The sequence below is a fragment of the Myotis daubentonii genome, chromosome 8 (assembly GCF_963259705.1).
Source record: "Myotis daubentonii chromosome 8, mMyoDau2.1, whole genome shotgun sequence".
In the NCBI taxonomy this organism is placed as follows: Eukaryota; Metazoa; Chordata; class Mammalia; order Chiroptera; family Vespertilionidae; genus Myotis; species Myotis daubentonii.
The window spans coordinates 66,991,473-67,012,076 of NC_081847.1; the positions used below are offsets into that span (position 1 = coordinate 66,991,473).

General features: G+C 47.9%; 1 protein-coding gene across 3 annotated transcripts in view; it reads right to left on the bottom strand.

Annotated features, from left to right (window-relative positions):
• MGLL (monoglyceride lipase) overlaps window positions 1–20,604 on the bottom strand; it is a 103,289-nt gene that overhangs the window by 25,127 nt on the left and 57,558 nt on the right. For all 3 annotated transcript variants that reach the window (XM_059706781.1, XM_059706780.1, XM_059706778.1), the window contains exons 4-5: window positions 7,364–7,500; window positions 5,996–6,106 (exon numbers count right to left, since the gene is read on the bottom strand). In XM_059706781.1, coding sequence (XP_059562764.1) covers window positions 5,996–6,106; window positions 7,364–7,500 — 248 coding nt within the window. The remainder of the gene's footprint in view (window positions 1–5,995; window positions 6,107–7,363; window positions 7,501–20,604) is intronic.

Here is a 20,604-nt window from a genome sequence, read left to right on the forward strand (position 1 = left end):
CAAAGGATCCAAGAAGGACGCAGGAGCAAGGATGCATTGAATAGTTGCCAAAGACAATCCCTCTCCCTGCTGCCCTTTTCAGCTTTGTTTGTACCATTTCTACCAAAATCTTCAGCTAACCCTGCGGGAGTGTGGAGAGAGCCTCAGATCCAGCTCAACAGAGGATGACACTGAATGGGCCCCCCTTGATGTGAGAGACCGCCGCCATCATCATGTCCCCAATAGGCTAAGTCAGGGTTGTGCAACCACAGAGATCTCAGTGACACCAACTCAACAGGGACCCCGGGTCTCATTGCTTCAGGGTAATTTGGAAGCTGAGACCCACAACGAATGGACACACAATCGCTGGATACAAGCCCAGAAGAGGAGGGTGTTGAAGTGGAGGAATCAGACTCAGACTGGGAGCCCGGAAGATCTGCACCAGACCTCTGGTTCTGCATCCCCAAGCAAGTCTATGATCCTCAGTTTCTTCATCTCTAAAATGGGGATAATAAAATGAACCTGAACGGTTGCTGGGAAGGTGACCCGAGACCTGATTCCCACAGAGCTAGTCCCTAACTGACCTTTGGGCTTCTGGCCCCAAGAGAAGCTCAAGAAATTGGCAGTGGTTGATGAAGGAGTGAGCACATGCTGGCATTATTCAGAGTGGAGACTGCAGGAAAAGTATGTGACCTGCAGCTTCGCAACAAATGTCACATCAGAGCTAAAACCCCAAATTATTTCACTCACAAGAGGACAACTCCCCAGAAACGAGGTTCTCCTCTTGAGGAATAAGAGACTGGAATGTGTCTTACGTCCCTGACATGCCTTTGTGGCATTCTGGGATTAACTGCAGGCTCATCACTTTATCACTTTAAATACTAGTGACTTGCACAAATGCCTTTATTGATATGAAGGTTTTAATGGCCCCCTAAGATCATTTTAAAGCTTCTGCTCATGAGACTTGACACGAGGGAGGTGATTACAATCGTTACCTTTTAAAGTGGCTCCAGCAGGTTGCCCTATGCTGGAGGCTAGAACTCCACGCCCTCTGTGGGGGTGGCATCGTGCAGGGTCAGAGGATCGCCCAGCTGTCTCAGGAGGGAAAGTGCACCCTCAGCAGATGGAGAATAGAAAGCCCTGCATGCCATTTCTGGTGAGCCCCGGGGAAGGATTAAACACTTGCTGACTGCCGGGGTTCCCCAAGGATGTGTTGGAGCCATAACTCCTTCCCCAAGTCCTAAGTGTCTAGACGTTTGAACCCCCAGCTATTAGAGAGCAGGTGCCTGTATGACAGAGGTAACAATGCCTCATGGGGCATTGCTGCTGCCAAATTCATGAGCACAGCTAGGTCCCTAACTCCTAGATCTAACTGTACTTGAAGTCTGAAGAAAGAGCAAGTCCCCAACACCCCACCTTACCCCTCCACCCCCACTGCCCCGATGGCCTCTGGATGATGGTGATTAAAAACAGATGAGTGACATTCACTTGGGAAGTGGGCTAAAGTTAAGGAGACCTGATTTGGGCAGGTTTTGGGGTGAAAGGGAGCATCCTGCCACAATTGCTAGCTGAGCTGGCGCTCAAGTTGACCTTGTGCAAGACAATGGGCCTCATTTCCTTGTCTAAATTGAGAATAAGTTTCCCTCCTTTTAGGATGAATGGAGAGGACGTCAACCAAGGCGTGCTAGGTTTATAGTGGCCACTCACTTCTCCCTAGTTGGCCAGGTGCCCTGGTTGGCGGGGAGTGGAAGCATCTGGAAACACTGGGCTGGCTCCTGCATCTGACCCTGGACCCCACGAGACAGCCTCCAGGCAATAGTCAGGAAGGTCACTTTGAAGACTAGCCTCCCAGCAGGCTGAGCCCCATCCTGACCCCAGTTCTGCCCGGGGCAATTTGTCCCTGACCCCAGGGACTCTCAGAGGAAGCAGATGTGCTACAGCCTGCTGCACATTCCTGGCTGTCCTCCTGGGCTAGATCAGGTGAGGAGGCCCCAGTTTAGCTCAGAGTTTGACATCCTCCTATCTGGGCAGCCAAAGGTTTCCCCTCTATTTCTGGTTTTACTCCAGCCCTGCCTTCCCCAGGGCATAATCCCCATGAAATGGCCGCATAAACAGCCGAGACTTGGTCTAATGCACTGATTTTTTGTTTCTAAATTTCTCCTGCTCTCATTTCTCTTGTGCAACCACATTCTTAACACAGTGTTTGGAGACCAGAAGCCTCTGCTCAACCCAGCCTGTTGAAAACAGAGCATGGGGGTAAAAACCAGCTGTGTGCAGGCTTGGTCAGGGGTAGGGGAGGGGGGAAGAGATAGCTGGGATTCTCACATTTCAGGGTAGGGGATGTGACAAAAAAGGCGTTCTATGGAGAGTAGCCTCGCACGGTGATCTTATAAATTCCTAACTGGACAGATCATGGTGGGTAGTCACTCCCCAGGAATATACCTTCTTCACTAAAAGGCTCTGCTTTAAGCAAGTCCTTGTCCATTGTTTCTGTGCATCTAGGTTAACACACCTTTGAAATGCCCCCTTTCACATCCCTCCTTCTCAGATAAACCACCAAGACAGCAAATCTGATCCTGTAATCTGATCCCCGCCTTGCTTTCTCCGACCTCCATATAATATTCCTTAGGTTCCTTCTTTAATTTCAAATGCATAAAAGAAACGGCAAAACTGCTATTCTCCGGAGCATTTGACATTTTGTGCCCCAGCATATGTCATCAGTTTGGTTCCAATAAATTCATAGAAATTCTCTTCAGGTTTAGACATTTCTTATGTCAACAGTCTTATGCCACCTTTCACGTGACCCTCTGTACTGAGAAGTCTGAGATCTCAAGCTGCCTGCTTTAATGATTTCAAGAATCTCTATAGCAGGAACTCTGGGCCATGAAACAAACCTTTGAGAAGTCCTCAGCTGAGCTCTGGGTGAGGAGTCATGAGGCCATGAGGAGTCATGAGGCTCTGCATTCTGTGGCCCCTGACAGTGCCACTGACCCTCAGAAAGGTCCCCCTGAGCCTTAGTTTTCTAAGCAAGAGATGGTCTACAGCAATCTGTCCACCTTTGGGCCCATAAGAGCAAACCACTGCAAATAAATGGCCCAAAGTTTGGTCAGCGGGGCACCACCTAATCCACAGCCCATCCCACAGTAGGGCTTCAACTAATCCAAGGCTCACCCCTCAGCAGGGCCTCCCCTAATCCAGAGCTCACCCCTCAGCAGGGCCTCCCCTAATCCAGAGCTCACCCCTCAGCAGGGCCTCCCCTAATCCAGAGCTCACCCCTCAGCAGGGCCTCCCCTAATCCAGAGCTCACCCCTCAGCAGGGCCTCCCCTAATCCAGAGCTCACCCCTCGGCAGGGCCTCCCCTAATCCAGAGCTCACCCCTCGGCAGGGCCTCCCCTAATCCAGAGCTCACCCCTCGGCAGGGCCTCCCCTAATCCAGAGCTCACCCCTCGGCAGGGCCTCCCCTAATCCAGAGCTCACCCCACAGCAGGGCCTCCCCTAATCCAGAGCTCACCCCTCAGCAGGGCCTCCCCTAATCCAGAGCTCACCCCACAGCAGGGCCTCCCCTAATCCAGAGCTCACCCCACAGTGGGCCTCTTGCTATTCTGATGGGGAGGAGCACTTTGTCTGCAAAGTAGACAAATTCAACCCAAAACTCACAAAAACAAATCAGTCAGCCAAGAGAGAACAATGAAACAAAAAAGTGCAGGGAGCACATTCCATTTGTGTAAAACAGGAGCAAATGGAGTGTGTATGTGTGCCCACAGAAGATGCATCCACTCCCTCTGTAATTCTGGCTGCCCACCTTCAAACTAGGAAGGGAGCCTTCCCTCGTGTAAATGTATTATACAAAACTTTTTAAAAAATTAAATTTAAAAGAAGGTTCAATGAGACTCTTTCTGGAAGGCTGTCAGACAGGACCAGATGTGTGCAGGGTGATCAAGTCATCTGGGGTGGGTAGACAGATGAATCAAAGATTCTATCAGTCAAAACTGCCCAAGAGCCAGAGGCAGCAACAGAATCCACGGTGGGGAGGACGTGCCCTCAGGTCTGAGAGCAACAGGAAATCTATTTGTCAACAGGACCTGCACCCCTCCAGGGACAGCTGGCCCTTGATCTGAGAAGGTGATCTATTAGCACAGGGCTCTGAAAGGTCAGTTCTTGTACCCTTGCCCAGAAATTCCGCCTCCACCAGTGACTCTGGGAGGAAACCTTGCCGGCTCCATCTCAGGGCTCAGCTGCCATGACCTTTGTGTGCATCATCTGAAAAGCCCCACAGCCCCTGGCTTTTCTCTAAGGAAAAGCGTCCAGTGTAGAAGACATCCACTTTCGCCGATGGGGAAACACCCTAGACGAGGAGAGTACAGCCCTGGATTCGAATCCATCACACAGGTTGTGTAATCTTGGAGAGTCACTCATCCAGCACGTGAAGGTCGTGACCTCTCCCTGGGCTGATGACGGGAGTTAAGTGAGATAATGCGTGTAAAAGTACAGCACATGCCTGGCACTCACTGAGCTGAGTAAGTCTCAGGCAGTTGGCTCCCAGCACATGGATGGCAGAGGGAACTTCCCTCTCCTCTGTGACCCTGGTCTTGCTTATTCTACTTGGACAAGAGCCCTTGACTGATGTGGCTCACGTTCTGCATAGTCACGGTGGGAGGAGTCCAGGAGACCGTGTCCCCTTTTGCACACTTAGATGGCCACCTGTGATTCTGTGGACGACCTTGTTTTTTTCCATGGCAGACACACGTGGATCCCGCCTCCACTGCTGTCCACAGAGCACTAAAATGTACTATTGCCAGTTGATTTCAGTAAGGCAGTGGTGATTTCCTTAAAACCAAGCAAAGTTCAAAAGAGCTAGCCCTCTCTCCTCTTCCTCAAATTAAGTAAATTGTTCGCTGGTTAAAGTATCAGATGATTCCAGATTTATCATTTGCTCAACCTATTCTCATTGAAATTGGTGACATTTCGGTACCTAACTGAAAGCCGGTACACAGGACCTGCCAGCCCATGTCTAGGGATTAAGTCTGTGGCTGTGGGCTGCAGGAGACGTTTGAGAACATTTTGACAAGGTTTCACTCCCTGTCCTGTTTTCCTCTGTTTGGGGTCCTCAGGAGAATATCAAAGGCATCTGAGCTAAGGCAATGATTTAAACGATCCTGCTGTCATTTGATGGGGAGGCCAGGGAAAGTAGGATAAGTACAGGGGCTAATGGCTGCCCAGTTCCCCCTGGCCCTGTGACCCACTGCCTCACCCTTCATGCTCCTTTGAGAGTCCCAGGAGCTGGCTCAGGAGGCAGCAGTGCCACCTAGCACTGAGGTGAGATGGAGCATTCTTTGGAGATACACAGGTTGGGGGTTCTCTACTCTCGTTAGGTTATTATCTCTCTCAAACTTCATGCCCCTCAAGGGCAGGTCCATCACATGTCAACAACCCACAGTCGCAATTAAGCAGCCCTGCTCCTGTCCTTTCTCAGGGAGGAAGGCACCTGCTCTGCTTCTGGCAGGAGTCTTATTGGCTTGTTTGCCTCGAGGCTCAAAGCCCCAGAACCAAGAGGAGTGCCCATGTGCCATTACGTAACATTATAACCAGAAAAAACGACATGACAGCTGGGTTAGAATCAGGGGGGAGTGCTCTGGGATGTGGGAGGGCTAAGGTGAACACCACCCTATGTTGCAATTACAAATAGCCTGCATGCCCACTTGCTGTGCACTTTCGGCTAAAGTCAGCAAACACCTGGTGTGTGACTTGTCAACACAGGTTATTTCGCTGTATTCCTAACACATGTAGTCTTTTCTCCTTTCAACATTCACTAATAAAACACACATAAATAGGAAGTCATTTTCCCTTTGTCTTTGGGGGTCGGGGGTGGGAAGCACCTGATTATGAAAATTACAGAACCCTGGTGGCAATCATGTTTGATCGTTGTCCAAATGGACTTCCGCCCTTTACCCCCGACTCCAGCTACAGGAGTTGCCAGGGAAGTGCAAACGTTTCACAGAAACAGAAATCCATTTACCTTGAAAGTTGTTGCGGACTCAGGACTGGCCAGAACCAAAGGTGAAATGAGAACCATGCCAGAGAAGTGGCTTGGCCTCTCCGCGGCCGTGAGGATGGCGATGGCACCGCCCTGCAATGCAAAATGGGCAGAGTTGCTGTGTGCCGGTTCCCACCTGCACACGATTTCTAAGGGGCTCCATGGAAGAGGCCCCCTAAGCCTGGTCACAGTCCCGAGGAGGTCCCCCTTGGAACAGACACCATCGGATGTTGGATAAACTGGGTCTGCAATTATTTTATTACATATTTTTTCCCCAGGAGCAAACATTTCAGAGAGATACAAATGAGGTTCCTGCCTGTGGGCTGCAAGTTAAACAATACATTCCTACTCTGTCTGCCTCAAACCAAAAGCTGGCAGACATCCAACTGATCCATTCTGTCAGGCTTATAAAAGGTTGTTTTTGTTTAATCTGATGATAATAAGAGGTTGCTACACTCCCCCCTCCACCCCCCACCCCCCCGGTTCAGTAAAGGTTCCAGACTTTGGGTACTTAGTGAATGTGGACAATGCTAAAGGTCTGAGGCCTTGACTCTTGGCTGAAACTGCAGGTAATTTGAACCAAGGGTTGAAACTGCAAGTGCTTACAGGGGCCAGGCAGGTCAGAGGGACGCAGGAACAGAGCCAGGCGGTGAGAAGGGGCAGGGAGCTCTGCCCTAGAGAGAACAGTTTCCCCAAATTCAAAATCAAGCAGCTCAAATTCTCCGCCAGCCAACACGTCGGCTTGGGGAGGAAGATCTGCCAGTTTGAGGACCCTCGATTTAAAGATTTATACTTGGTTAGTTTTAAGAGGGTTTTATACCTTTACAGTGTTAAAGGGATGGTGAATGACCGTTCAGGAATTGGGTCCACGGGGAGCCTTTGTCCCTGGTTCCATTTGCACAGCTCTGAAGCCAGCAGGGGTGTGGGCACATTCCGTGTGCTCCTCGCTGATTGGAGCACCACCCCCGTTCTGAGAAGTGGCTCTGCAGGGAGAAGTGCCCTGAGAGCCTCACTGTGAATTAGCACTGAGGTAGAGGCAGGGTTAACCAAAGGTCAGTGCCCCACACCGAGCTCCTCTGTAAGGACTGGTGGGCCACCTCCTGGTGCCTGGGGCCCTGGTGGGAAGGAACGGGCCACTCTGAGCTCTCTGGGCTGTCTCCAGGGCTCTGAACCTGACCTGTTTCCTGAGCACTGAATTGCCTGGGAACTCCAAGTGCAGAGTGGGGTGTGCCAGCCAGGCGGGGAGCTGGGATGAGGTAGGGCGTCAGGGCTGCTCCTTCTCCATCCCGGTGTTCTCACGCTGCCCAGGCCACAGCCTGATCTGGACCGCATCGTCTGTGGTCTACTTACCATGGAGTGGCCCAGAAGGAAGACGGGCAGCCCCGGGTGGTCTTTCTGCATGACATCCACGTGCTGTAACGCATCCCTGACGAAAACGTGGAAGTCGGACACTACCATCCTCTCCCCTTCGCTCTGTCCGTGGCCCACTGGAAGGGAACGGGAGACAAGAGAATAGCAGTGACTGGAGGGCTGACTCCTGCCCACGGGCAGCGGTTTCCTCACCAGGGTTACCAGACACTCTGCACTGAGGACCTGACTGGGTCATCTCACTAAACCCGTCCCGACTGCTCTCGCACATGGGGATTAGTCCCCAACGGTGCAGTTAGGAGGTTGAGGCACAGGGTGGCCAAGGAACCTGCCACCATCACACAGTGAACCATGCCTCAAACCCTTCCACACAGCCAGCTGTCTCCCGTGGCCGTTCTCAAGGGAGAAAGAAAGGCAGGTGCAAGGAGAAACTCACCAAGCCCACTTTTTTGTCAAGTGGCCAGGAGTCAGGCCCATGAGGCTCAACATTTTCCTGGGTTTTCCCAGTTCCTGGACCCTCACAGTTGTGTTCCCATGTTAGCCTTTCACCAGGTAAAGTGTCACCTCACTCTATAGAAGGTACTATGACAAACATAACACAAAATAGTCCAGGGTGCTTGCTGGAAATTTTCTTGACAAAACAGCAGTAAAACCGGGTCAGGTTCTATCCCTCTGGGATTTTATCTGTCACCTGTCTGGGCTGTTGGTTCATTCCCCCTCTTCTTTTCTTAGGGTGTATCTGGGTTCACACACCCCCACCCCCACTCAGGAGGACGTAAGTCTCTATAGAAACAGCACATCATCTGCGGCTTCCACATTCAGGCTGAAAGCAGCTGATGCGATTGCTTGAAAATCACAGAAAAGGAAGAGCTCGGAGGGGACTGGGCCACACAACACAGCGGGAGAATCAGCCCAGCCCCTCCCTGCTGCTTCTGCGAGGAAGCTATTACAGTGGCGATTGTAACACTCGTTGCACAGATGAGAAGGGTGAGGACTCAGCATCGCCTGAAATGAACTGGCTGCCCAGACCTCAGTGTGGTCAGACCACAGCCTCCTGTTTCCTAAGGTCCTGTCCCCCTCCCCCATGGACTCCCACCCTCCTGCTGCCCCGCCCCACCTGCTCTCTGCCCCCTGCATGAAGGCCAGGGCCCAGGCCGGTCACCCTTTCAGCAGCACCCTCAGCTCCCTTGCCTCTCTGAGGATTTTTTCCCTTTTAAAATTTAATTACATTTAATTAAGTTTAATTTTGTATTGTGGTAAAATATATATAACCTAAAATTTATACCCTTGTAACCATTTATTAGTGTACAGTTCAGTGGTATTAGGTATATTCACACTTAACCATCACCACCATCCTTCACCAGAACTTTTTATTTTCCCAAAGTAAAACTCCATACTCATTGTTAAGGGCTGAATTATGTGCAAACCCCCCCTCCGCCCCCCCCAACAATTCATATGTTGAAGTCCTAACCCCCAGAGACTACTTGGAGACAGGACCTTTAAAGAGGCCATTAAGCTAAAATGAGGTCACTAGAGTGGGCCCTAATCAAATAGGACTGGTGTCTTATAAGAAGAGGCAATTAGGACACAGACACACACAGAGGAAAGACCATGAGGACAAAGGGAGAAGATGATGGTCTGCAAGCCAAGGAGAGAGGCCTCAATGAAACTAACCCTGCTGACACCTTGATCTCTGACTTCCAGCCTCTGAAACTGTGAGGAAATAATGTCTATTGTTTAAGCCACCAGGTCTGTGGTACTTTGTTATGGCAGCTCAATCTGACTAATACCTGCATTGAACACATACTCCCCGTTCCACTCCCTCCAGCCCCCGGCACTCACCCTTCTACTTTCTGTTTCTTTGAAATGGACTACTCTAATAATCTCCTACCAGTGAATCCTACAGTTTTGTCTTTTTGTGTCCAGTTTATTTCACTTAGCATAATGTCTTCAAGATTCATCCTTGTGATATAACACATGTCAGAATTTCCTTCTTTTTAAATTTTCTATTATTTTAAAAATAGTTTTTAATTGATTTCAGAGAGGAAGGGAGGGGGAAGAAAGAGAAATATAAACATCAACAATGAGAGAAAATCATTGATTGGCTGCCTCCTGCACGACCCCACCGGGAATTGAACCATGATTGCCTGGTTCATAGATCAACGATCAACCACTGAGCCACACTGCCTGGGCCAGAATTTCCCCTTTTTCTTTTTAAAGGCTGAATACTATTCCACTATATGCATATACCTACCACATTTTGTTTATCTAGTCAACTGTCAATGGACACTTAGGTTGCTTCCATCTCTTGGCTGTTGTGGATACTGCTTGCTGCTATGAACATGGGTGTGTGAATTTTGTTTGAGCTATTGCTTTGAATTCTTTGGGGTATATACCCAGAGGTGGGATTGCTGGGTCATATGGGAATTCTGTTTAGTGTTTTGAGGAATGGCCCCTCTGAGTCTGAGCTGGAACATCTTTCGCTCTAGACTCAGCTCACAGCACCCCTTCTCCAGCCTATTCCGTGCGGGCTGGGTGAGCATGAGCTGTGAGCCAGGCAACAGGACGTACTGCCTCTTCACACAAACTCAGTCACCAAACAAATTTGCCTCAGCATCTCCTCCAAATGTCTCCCTTACCCTAAAGCCTGTAAACCTACCTCCTGACTCTGAGTAGACACTATCAGTCTTTTCTAAAAAAAATATGGACCAACCAACATGGCCTTCATGACCCTTCCCCTCTGGGACGGCTTCCCTTCTTCACCAAAGTGGATTCTTCCTGATCCTAGTGGCTCCTGGCCCAGCTCTTCCTCCCTTCTCTCTCTCTCTCTCTCTCTCTCTCTCTCTCTCTCTCTCTCTCCCTCTCTCTCTCTTTCTCTCTCTCTCCTCTCTGGAGATACAGTAGCTCCCTAATATCATCTTATATTCAGTCCAAATTCAAATTTCCCAATTGCTGTTTCACTCGACCTGCACGGTACGAGAGAGAGGGCCTGTTTCCCTCAGCCTTACAAACAAAGCATCTTGGTTGCTGTTTGGATTTTTGCTCATATAATAGGAGAGAAAGAGTATGTGGAGCATCTTCTTGTCCACTCCAGGGTTATAAAGGAATTCAGCCATATTTTCTGTGAATTATTTTATGGTTTTCATTTCCTTTTTTGTGTGATAATATACACACAACATACAACTTACACTAACCATTTTTAAGTGTCCAGTTCAGAGGCATTAAGTGCATTCACATTGTTGTGCAACCATCACCACACCAACTATCACAAGATACAGTTTCATTTTTTACACGTTAATCTTTGATCCATTTGGAGTTTATCTTGGTCTATGGTGTGAGAGAAGGATCTCTTTCCCTACGGCTCTTTTTTAAAAACTTGAGGTGAAATTCATATACCATAAAATTAACCATTATAAAGCATACAAGTAAGTGGCATTTAGTATATCCACAATGTTGTTCAACCACACCTCTATCAAGTTCCAAAATGCAGAAGGGTCTTAATTGTCTCGCCAGAACTTGCTAAGAGGTCCTTTATTATTTCACCGAATTGCGATGTCATCCTTATCATATGTGAATGTTTCCTTTTCACTCTAGTCTATTTCTGGATTTCTGCTCAGTTCCTCTGGTCTGCTTATTCACGAACCAGCCCTTATCACTGGGCATGATTGTGTCCGCCTAGCTAGCCTGTCTACCTACTGTGCCAGGAGACTCTGGTCATCTCCAAGCTCTCCCATGCTGTGACTCTCATCCGAAGGCAGATGTCTCCCAGTCTCTGGCTCTGGGTTCTTTCCAGAGCTAAAAATCCACCTTGTCAAGCCCAGGGAGAAGGATTCCCCTGGCTGCCCCATGGTTCCTCGAGCAGCTTCTAAACGGCTCTCTCTTGGGTTCCATATCATGGTTAATGACCCCTATCCCCCTTCAGAATCATTCAGGCTCCAAACAGAGCTGTCATCTTTGAATTCAGTTCTAACCCTCTGTCCAGCTGGTCACAAAATTCTTCTGGATTTCTAGGTCACAGCCTCCTGAATCCGTCTCCTTCCTTTCACTCCTACGTTACTCACAGGGACTGAGACGCCCGTTGCCTTTGAATTGGTGATAGCTTCCTACCCAGTCCCCCGTCCGCCCCAAGCTCTCCCTGCTCTGACCCACTCTGCACTGTCCGGCATCCTCTGCTTGAAGCGCTCTGATCTGGTAGTGTCAGACGGTCCCGCTGTTTCAGAACTCAGTCCACACATTCCAGCCCAGCATTTGGGGCCTCCACCAAAGGCTCCCACTGGTCCCTCTGCCTTGCTAGAAAGCATGGTCTGAGAGACACTCACACACCTGCCCATTGTTTCTCAAAGCACATCCACACTTTCCTGCCCTGAGGCTCTCATTGAACCCCCCTCTGCAGTGGTGCCCTCACCCCTGCATCAGGCCAGGAGCAGTCTTTTAAGGGCTGTCTCAAATCCTATCACTTCTATGGAGGCAATTCCCTCAACACAGGTTAAAGTTTTCCCCTTCCATCCCCCAAAGCACTTCTTGTCTCTATTACATGTGAATTGATTGGAATCTCCCCCCCCCGCCCCCGCCCCAGCCATTTCTCTCTTTGAGTACCACCCCTACCGATCCTGTGGACTGAGGGTCTAATTGCAGAGTGGAGGCCCCCAGCTGCACTGTGCTGTGGAGGATTCTAAGGCCGGTCCCACTGGACTGAGCAGAAGAGAGTACAGTGAGCGATTAGTGATGTCTGCCATGTGAGTAGTGATGCATCAATGGGCTGGGGGAGGAGGTTCAGCACGTGTGTGCCCCATATTTGCCGGGTGATCCTTGATAGCCAGGATCATGTTTTCTTCATCCGCACATTCCTCAGGGCTCTGTGCACAGGCCCGGCGGAGGCTTGATAAATGCCTGTTGCAATGAACTGCAGGCCGTACTTTCATAGTGGCCACTCACCAAAGACATTCAGCACCGCCCCTCCAGCTTTAGCTGCGGCGATACATTTCCTTTCCTACCACTGAAGCTGACCTACCGAGCAGCAGTTCCGTGTATGCAGTTAAATTCTTCTCTTCCTAGTATTTTTTAAAAGAAAGAACCTTGAGCCACAGACCTTAATCCAATGTATTTTTCGTTTTATTTACCCTGATTCTGCTATGTACTAACTATGTTTTTTATTCTCTGTATTTCGATGCTTTCATGTCTGGTTAAAGCTGACCCTAACTGCCCTCCCAGGATTAACTAATTTCTAGAGATAGGAAAGAACTTGTCTTTCAAATCTAAAGTGACCAATCCAGAGCCCACACCCCCAGCCACCTCCTCCATGGGCTCTCACACTCGGGGCCAGGATTTCCCTGCCCTGATCCACCAGAACCAGGAACTAGGGATGGCCCCGCACTCCAGAGCCTGCTGAGGGGACTCAAACCAGCCAACCCTGAGCCTGCTGACCCTGCCTCACCTGTTCTTTCACATAGAGGTTAGAGACGGCCATCTGGCCCTCTCTGCCCACCATCTGAGCAGGCTGTTTATCTCCCAGCCCCGAGGGATGGAGCCTGGGCCTGCAGTTTCCAGCTCACCCCCTGCAGGTGTAGGCACAGGAGAGTGGCCCAAACAGATAGGGAGGTGGCCTGACTTCTGCCAGCAGGGCGCCAAGTCCCTGTAGGCCACCGGGCAGTGTGACCGGGAGGTGCCAGCTATTGCACTGCTCAGTGTGATAGCTAGCCACCGGGCCATGGGTCAGCTAAACTTAAGTTTAAATAAATTAAAATGAAAGCTCAGTTGCTCAGTCTCACCAGCCACATTTTAAAGGCTCAGCAACCACAGGCAACTTGTCTGGTGGCTGCCATATTGAGCAGGGCCAATGCAGAATCCACCTACTGCCACAGAAATCCTGTGAGGGAGGGCTGACCATGCTTTCTGTTCAGGAGGCACTGTGCAGCATGGGGAGAAACACCGGCATCCATTTGCCTGCCTTTGAAATAATGCACCCTGATTCTTTCTGATTATAGAAGTAATACATGTTCAAGGTAGGTATATGGGAAAAACCAGGAAAGCATCGAGGCAGCCACGGAGTGTGGGGTTAGGTGGGATGGCTCTGGGCTTTAGGCGGCCTCGGGCTCCCCTGTGGGAAGGCCTCACACGGGGTTTTCAACTTCTTTGTGCCTCAGTCTCCTCATCTGCAAAGTGAGGGTGATAGTCCCTCCTTGAATTGTTTGTAATATTAACTGAGAGAATCTGTGGTAAGTGCTCAGATCAGGGCTGGACAGAGAGGAAGTGGCAAGTAAATAAAAATTGTGGAAGTGAACATTTTTTTAAAAAAGAAGGTAACAAACCATTCCTCCCTCATCAACCAGAAATAAGAACTGGTTTCCCTGCTTTTCAAAAGTTCGTGTTACCCCACTTCGCTCTCACAAAAAAGACCTACGTCAGTTCCTGTTTTCACTAACTGAGAGAAACCCAAAGAGCATTTTCACTTTAATGGGAACGGTGAGAAGTAAAAATGGCGTTCAGGGTTGTTTGGTAGCAGCTGTTACAGAGGCAGTGGCACCCTGAGCAGTGAGAGTGGCCCCACCTGGGAACCATCCTTAGCATCTCAGCATCCAGCTTTTGACCTGTGTGAGCATCTGTGCTTTAACTCCACTTATCCTGTGCATCCGTTAGCAAATGTGTCTTAATGTACCAGAAAGGCCTAAGGAAGCTCGTGAGTGTGTTCCACTTAGTGTAAAACTGGACGTGATTAATTGCTTCCATCGCGGTGAATGGAATTAAAGACATAGTGCATGGGCTGAAATTTGGGTCTGGGGAAGCTCAAAAAGTTTTCCATATAAATTAATGGTAATCGTATCTTCACTTTACACCATCTTGGCTTACAACAGATTTCAGAGGAATGCTCTATTTCCGATAGCAGGGGAAACATGTATTAGTAAAGTTTGGTTTTATTTCAATGGCCTGGCGAAATGCTCTACATGAACTGACTCAGGAAAAACTCTAAGACATAACATTGGAAAAAGAACCCAAAACTCAAATTGTGGAATGACGCCTGCATGGCTCACCACTTACATTTTTAACAAACCCACAAACTCGTATTATTTCCTGTGGCCCCGGGAGGCCATCTGTCTTGCATGTGGCTCAGAAAGCTATCTCAGCGTGGCCAAGGCAGGCTGGTGCGACCTCCTCAGGCTCTTCCAAGACCAGACAAAGCCACCTGCTATGCATCACTCTGCCCTTTGTCAGGCCTGAGGCTCATAGTAGGGCACCCATGACACATGGACTACAAAGGGGCAGAAGGTATAAGTGAAGGTGGTCATGGACATGCCTTCCAGCAAGACCAGCCAGGGGGTGTCATTTGACTTCTTGCTCAGTCAACACCCCATTATCTCATGGTTCCTAGGGGCATATGTTTGGGCGTGGGGTGAGGGAGATCGTCAGTCCTCCAATTAGATAAGACCTTTATCTAGCTGGGTTGCTGCAAGAAGATGATAAAAGCTCTTTGCCACTGAACAGACATGTCCTCAATACCTGTTATGTGCCAGGTCTTGGCAAGGTACCAGGGGCCTAGAGTTGATTTTTAACTTAACATATAATGCACGAATATTTCCCCCACATTGTTACATAAGTTGTATTTGGGATTTATAATGACTGCATGTAAGCCAGTCAGGGGATAAAATAAAAACTCACTCAACTACATTTTATGGTGGGGCACTGAGCTTGCCTTCAGTCTTTTGCTATAATAAATAATACTAAGATGAACATTTTTATAGATGTTTATAAAATTGTTAGGATAAACTTGCCAAAATGAGATTTCACTCATAGAACCAAAAATGCTTTTCAACTTGGTAACTTTCACTGTCCCTAGCAAAGTATGGAAATGTGAGTTTCCGCACATCCTTGTCAGCTTCGGGAGTTATGTCTTTGTTTATTACACAGGAGTGACACACTCACCTTCTTCCCATTGTGGTACTTGCTTCCAGGTAAAAACCTGACAGAAAGCCATTGTTTTGGTCTGAAGAACATGTAGCCCAAGTAATATGTTTTTCTTTCTTTCTTTCTTTCTTTCTTTTTTTAGGTCAACATATTTCTCTACCATTGATAGGGAGAGAACCATAGTATAAGTCACTCCGTTCGGGCTGACTCACTTGGAAATCAAGATTGCAGGCAGAATCCGTGTGACTGCTGGAGCCCTATCAAATGCACCCCCCAATGATATGACAGAAAGCCCACTCAGCGGCCTTTACACATCAAGCCATGCCCTCCAGTTCCAGCAGACGTCCTCATGATTGTATGTATTTTCTGCTTCCAGTCTTTAACCTCAGCGCGTTATTGGAACAAGGATGCCAGCATCCCCATGTTTCCTTCCTACTTTAGGCCGCAATGTAATTATGCTGCTTAAAATTTAGATATCAAACCTGGTAAGTCTGGTTTGTTTTCCATGCTCCTGTGACATTCAATAGCAGAAATCCCATTAGCAATGGCGCACTATGCCACAGTGTAAGGAAATAAGACCAATGACAAGTTAAGAGCAATGGAAATGCATTCTTAAGCTAAAAGGCTATATGTCCACTTGCTGCCAACACAAAAGTATGTTGGGTCATCAGCTGATACATCCCACTAATGCTAAAAATGTCTTTGTTAGGTCCCAGGAGCAGAGTGTGGGAACAAAGGGAGATTCAAAGCCACGGGGTAAAGGGACTACAGAGGTTGATTTGATCCAGGTTAGACAAGAACTGCATGCTGCCAGGCTCAGGGCAAGAAACAGCCTATGACCAGGAGGGCTGCTTCAACCGCTCTTTCTCTTTTAAAAACCATGCATATGGCAAAAAGTCCAAGATCACAGTTTGTTGGCCTGGAAAACGGTTTGTTTCCCGCAGCAAAAGCCATTCCTTCTCTCTGTTTGTTGATGGCCCTGGGTGTCCATCGCGAACACTTGGGACAACACATCTTTGTCTTCCCAACTACCGCTGCTCTCAGTCACCTCTGACCCAAGAAAATATCTCCCTTTGTAGCTCTCCGCAGCATCTAAGCACATACCCGATCTTACAGAGGACATAAAGGCAGAACTTAATCTCGTTACTAATTGACAACAGCTTGAAAAAGATGCCAGGATTCAACATATGGGCCATGGAAACACATTTCAGCTCAGATTTTTCCTTTAAGCTGTTACAATATGCTTTATAATGCAACCAGCTAAAAGGCTGTTAACGGTGCGGCGTTTTAGAAATAATGCATTCTCAGGATTTCAAATTTAGAGGGTTTATTTGAAAACATCCTACTCTCCACTGTATAAATAAGAGGAAACAGCATGACAAAAAGTGTCATAACGACGGTTCTTGGCTAGGTCTAGCAAGATGAGCTTCCTTTTGCATCACGCTGTAGACTGACGAACTTGGTTTCGGAGAACTGAGGGAGGCTGGTTCACGCTGTCTGATAAGCTGCCACCTTCCCAGGTGTCATGCCCCCGGGACATTTCTCCCGGTTTGGTTCGTTTGTTCATTTGTTTTGTCTCATGACCTGGTCGGGCTCTGGGCAATTCTGGACTAGCCAGAATCCTCCAGCAAGGCTAGACCTTTGCCTCAGATCTCCCTGCTGACTACAGAAAGTACCCGGGTTTATAAACAGGCAGCAGCTGTGGGGTGGGAAGAGGCATTCACGATCAGAGCCTTCCAGGATGCGATGAGATCAAGGAATAAAACAACGGTAACAAAATAACAGGAAGCGCTGCAAATTCCGTAAATAACACTTGAGGCAAATTACAGAAAACCACAAGATCAGCAATCATAAGGGTTTAAAACTTCAGGAAAATGCTTCATATAAAAAACACTTCCCATACTTAGAACCTGACAAAGGGGAAAATGTCAAAGGTATGGGCAACGATTTGCCAAATTAGACAAATTCCTGACCTGGCTCGGGTTTTACAGAATACTTCATTTGCGCGTGACTTTCTCTGTGTCCTTATGAGCATTTTTGTTAGAAAATAGGTTATAGAGACTATGTTTGGACTAATACATTCGCCTCCACACCATAAACCCATGGGTTGGCAGTTTCTGGAAGACCCTATACAGGGTTCGGCATCAGATTCAAATTCTGCTGCTACTTTTCAGCCGTGTGAGCTTCGGCAAACTCCCTCACCACTATGATCCTGGTCTTCCCAACAAACTGACATCAGAGACAACTGTATTTAGCTGGCAGGTTGCTGAAAGGTTTACATGAGGAAGCAGGTGACAGAAATGCCCAGAAAATGTTAGTCTTCCTTTGTCCACCGTCCGTGACCCCAGGAGTGAGAAAGCCTGCTTTGAAACCAGGACCAAGAGTTCCTAGCACAGTGTCTGTCTGTCCTCCATGCACAGTCCTTCCCCCTGAGGCCAAACAAGGCTTTCCAGTGAGTCACTGTACCCTGAGCACACACTGCCTTGGGCCACTGTGGACAGCAGCTCTCCCTGGGAGCCAACCTGAGAGGACGGAAGGAGAAGGCTGAACGGGCCCCAGCTTCTTATGAAACTGGCTGTGGAATGTCCAACTATTGCCCACTGTAACAACAAAAGTGATTATGATGTTTCTAAAGCAAAGGCAATGGATCTGAAGAGCCCTTTACTGGAGCAATGCGGCTTCTGTCCTGCATCAGAGCCACCAGACAATTCCTAGGATGGAAAAAAATTAATTCTCGGAAAGAACTCCAGGAAATGCTTTTCATCCTATTCTGCTACCTATGCCTTTTGGAAATCCACCTGGACACTTATCTCGGTCACGTGGTAGGCTGACTGCAATGTGCCCCTGCGGCCCCTCCCAGCCAGGGCTGGATTGGGGCTCAGGCTTGCTTTGACTGAAGCAGTGCAGCAAAGGTGATGTTTGGCCAGCTCGCAGCCCAGGTCCAATGGGTCTCGTAGCTTCTGGAAACGGTGCTAACATAATGATGACAGGGACCAGCCTAGGCACAACAGCCAGATGATCCCCAGACCAGAAGCATCTTACTGATCTATAGCCGAGTCCAGACTAAACTCCCTGACTCACAGGATCATGAGCTAGATAAATCGTTGTCTTAAGCCACTCAGTTTTGGGTGGTGTGTTACACAGCAATAGCTAACTGACTAACTGGTTACTGTGACAATGCCCCTGGGTGAGAAAACCGTGGCTCACTTTAAACCGGCCCCCAGAGAATTCTGTTTTAGACCCTGAAGCTTTGGCAGAGAAAGCTGTTCTCCTGCGAGACACCTGGGGTTTCCTAGTCCACAGTGTTGGCCTGTGCCAGGGGAAGAGCCACAAATAATAACTTGGTCAACAAGCGTTACCTGCTGATTTCCTTATTTTACGTTACAAAATACATGAATACGGTCTCACTATTCCTTCAGCTCGCCAGCCCTCTCACTTTGACGAGCATCCCTCTGTCTTTTTCTACACACTCACACTCACACGTCTCCACCTCGGTATAATTTTGTGCAATGGTCTTCTTTTGCTTCCCATAAACAGTACTCTATCTTCCCCCTTGACAATCGTCTTAGAAAACTTCCCATAGCCCAACTCATGGCCGTTTTCCCTCCTTTTTAACTAGTAAGGGGTTAGCTCTCTGTTGTGGGTGTGTGGGCTGTTTCATTAGAACAAGGTGCACACATACCAGGTCCCTCTGGGGTGGAAACAGCAACATGGCATCACTGGTCAAGTGAGCATTTTAAAGGGAAGACCAGGGCAGAGGGAGACTTTCCAAAACCCACAGGCCAGTGAACTGACCAGTCCTGCAAAACCAGCTGAGCCAAGTCTGCCCTGTCACCTCACTCCTCTCTTGGGCCCCACAGCCTTTGGTGTACACAGCACAGGACTCCGCGGATAGAGTTTCTCTTTCCTGCCTTAATCTAAAAACCATGTGCATTAAAGTCGCTATATTTTCTTTTTTTTAAATTAAATCTTTATTGTTCAGATTATTACAGTTGTTCCTCTTTTTTCCCCCCATAGCTCCCCTCCACCCGGTTCCCACCCCACCCTCTGCCCTTATCACCCCATCCGCTGTCCTCATCCATAGGTGTACCATTTTTGTCCAGTCTCTTCCTGCACCCCCCACACCCATTCCCCACCCCCCAAGAATAGTCAGTCCACTCCCTTTCTATGCCCCTGATTCTATTATATTCACCAGTTTATTCTGTTCATCAGATTTTTTATTCACTTGATTTTTAGATTCACTTGTTGATAGATATGTACTTGTTGTTCAAAATTTTTATCTTTACCTTTTTCTTCTTCTTCCTCTTCTTAAAGAATACCTTTCAGCATTTCATATAATACTGGTTTGGTGGTGATGAACTCCTTTAGCTTTTCCTTATCTGTGAAGCTTTTTATCTGACCTTCAATTCTGAATGATAGCTTTGCTGGATAAAGTAATCTTGGTTGTAGGTTCTTGCTATTCATCACTTTGAATATTCTTGCCACTCCCTTCTGGCCTGCATAGTTTCTGCTGAGGAATCAGCTGACAATCTTATGGGAACTTCCTTATAGGTAACTAACTGTTTTTCTCTTGCTGCTTTTAAGATTCTCTCTTTGTCTTTTGCTCTTGGCATTTTAAATATGATGTGTTTTGGTGTGGTCCTCTTTGGATTCCTTTTGTTTGGGGTTCTCTGCACTTTCTGGACTTGTAAGTCTATTTCTTTCACCAGGTAGGGGAAGTTTTCTGTCATTATTTCTCCAAATAGGTTTTCAATATCTTGCTCTCTTTCTCTTCTTCTGGCACTCCCATAATTCGGATGTTGGTTTGCTTGAAGTTGTCCCAGAGGCTCCTTACACTATCTTCATATTTTTGGATTCTTTTTTCTTTTTGCTTTTCCGGTTGGGTGTTTTTTACTTCTTTGTATTTGAAATCTTTCACTTGATTCTTGGGATCCTCTTGTCTGCTGTTGGATCTCTGTATAATATTCTTTATTTCAGTCAGTGTATGCTTAATTTCTATTTTGTCCTTTTTCATATCCTCGAAGGTCTCACTAGATTTATTGAGGGTATCACTAAATTTATCGGTGGTTTCTAAAAAATTCTTGAAAAACCTTATAACCGTGGTTTTGAACTCTATATTCAATAGTTTGCTTTCCTCCATTTCTGTCATTTGTGACTTGTTTCTTTGTCTCTCCATTTTGGCTGCTTCCCTGTGTTGATATGGTGGCTTTCTGTGCTAGGTGTCCTATAGGGCCAAGTGGCTCAGCCTCCCCAATTACCTGAGGTGGACACTCTTGCTGCACCCCTTTGTGGGCTGTGTGCACAGTCTTTTATTTTTTTTTTTT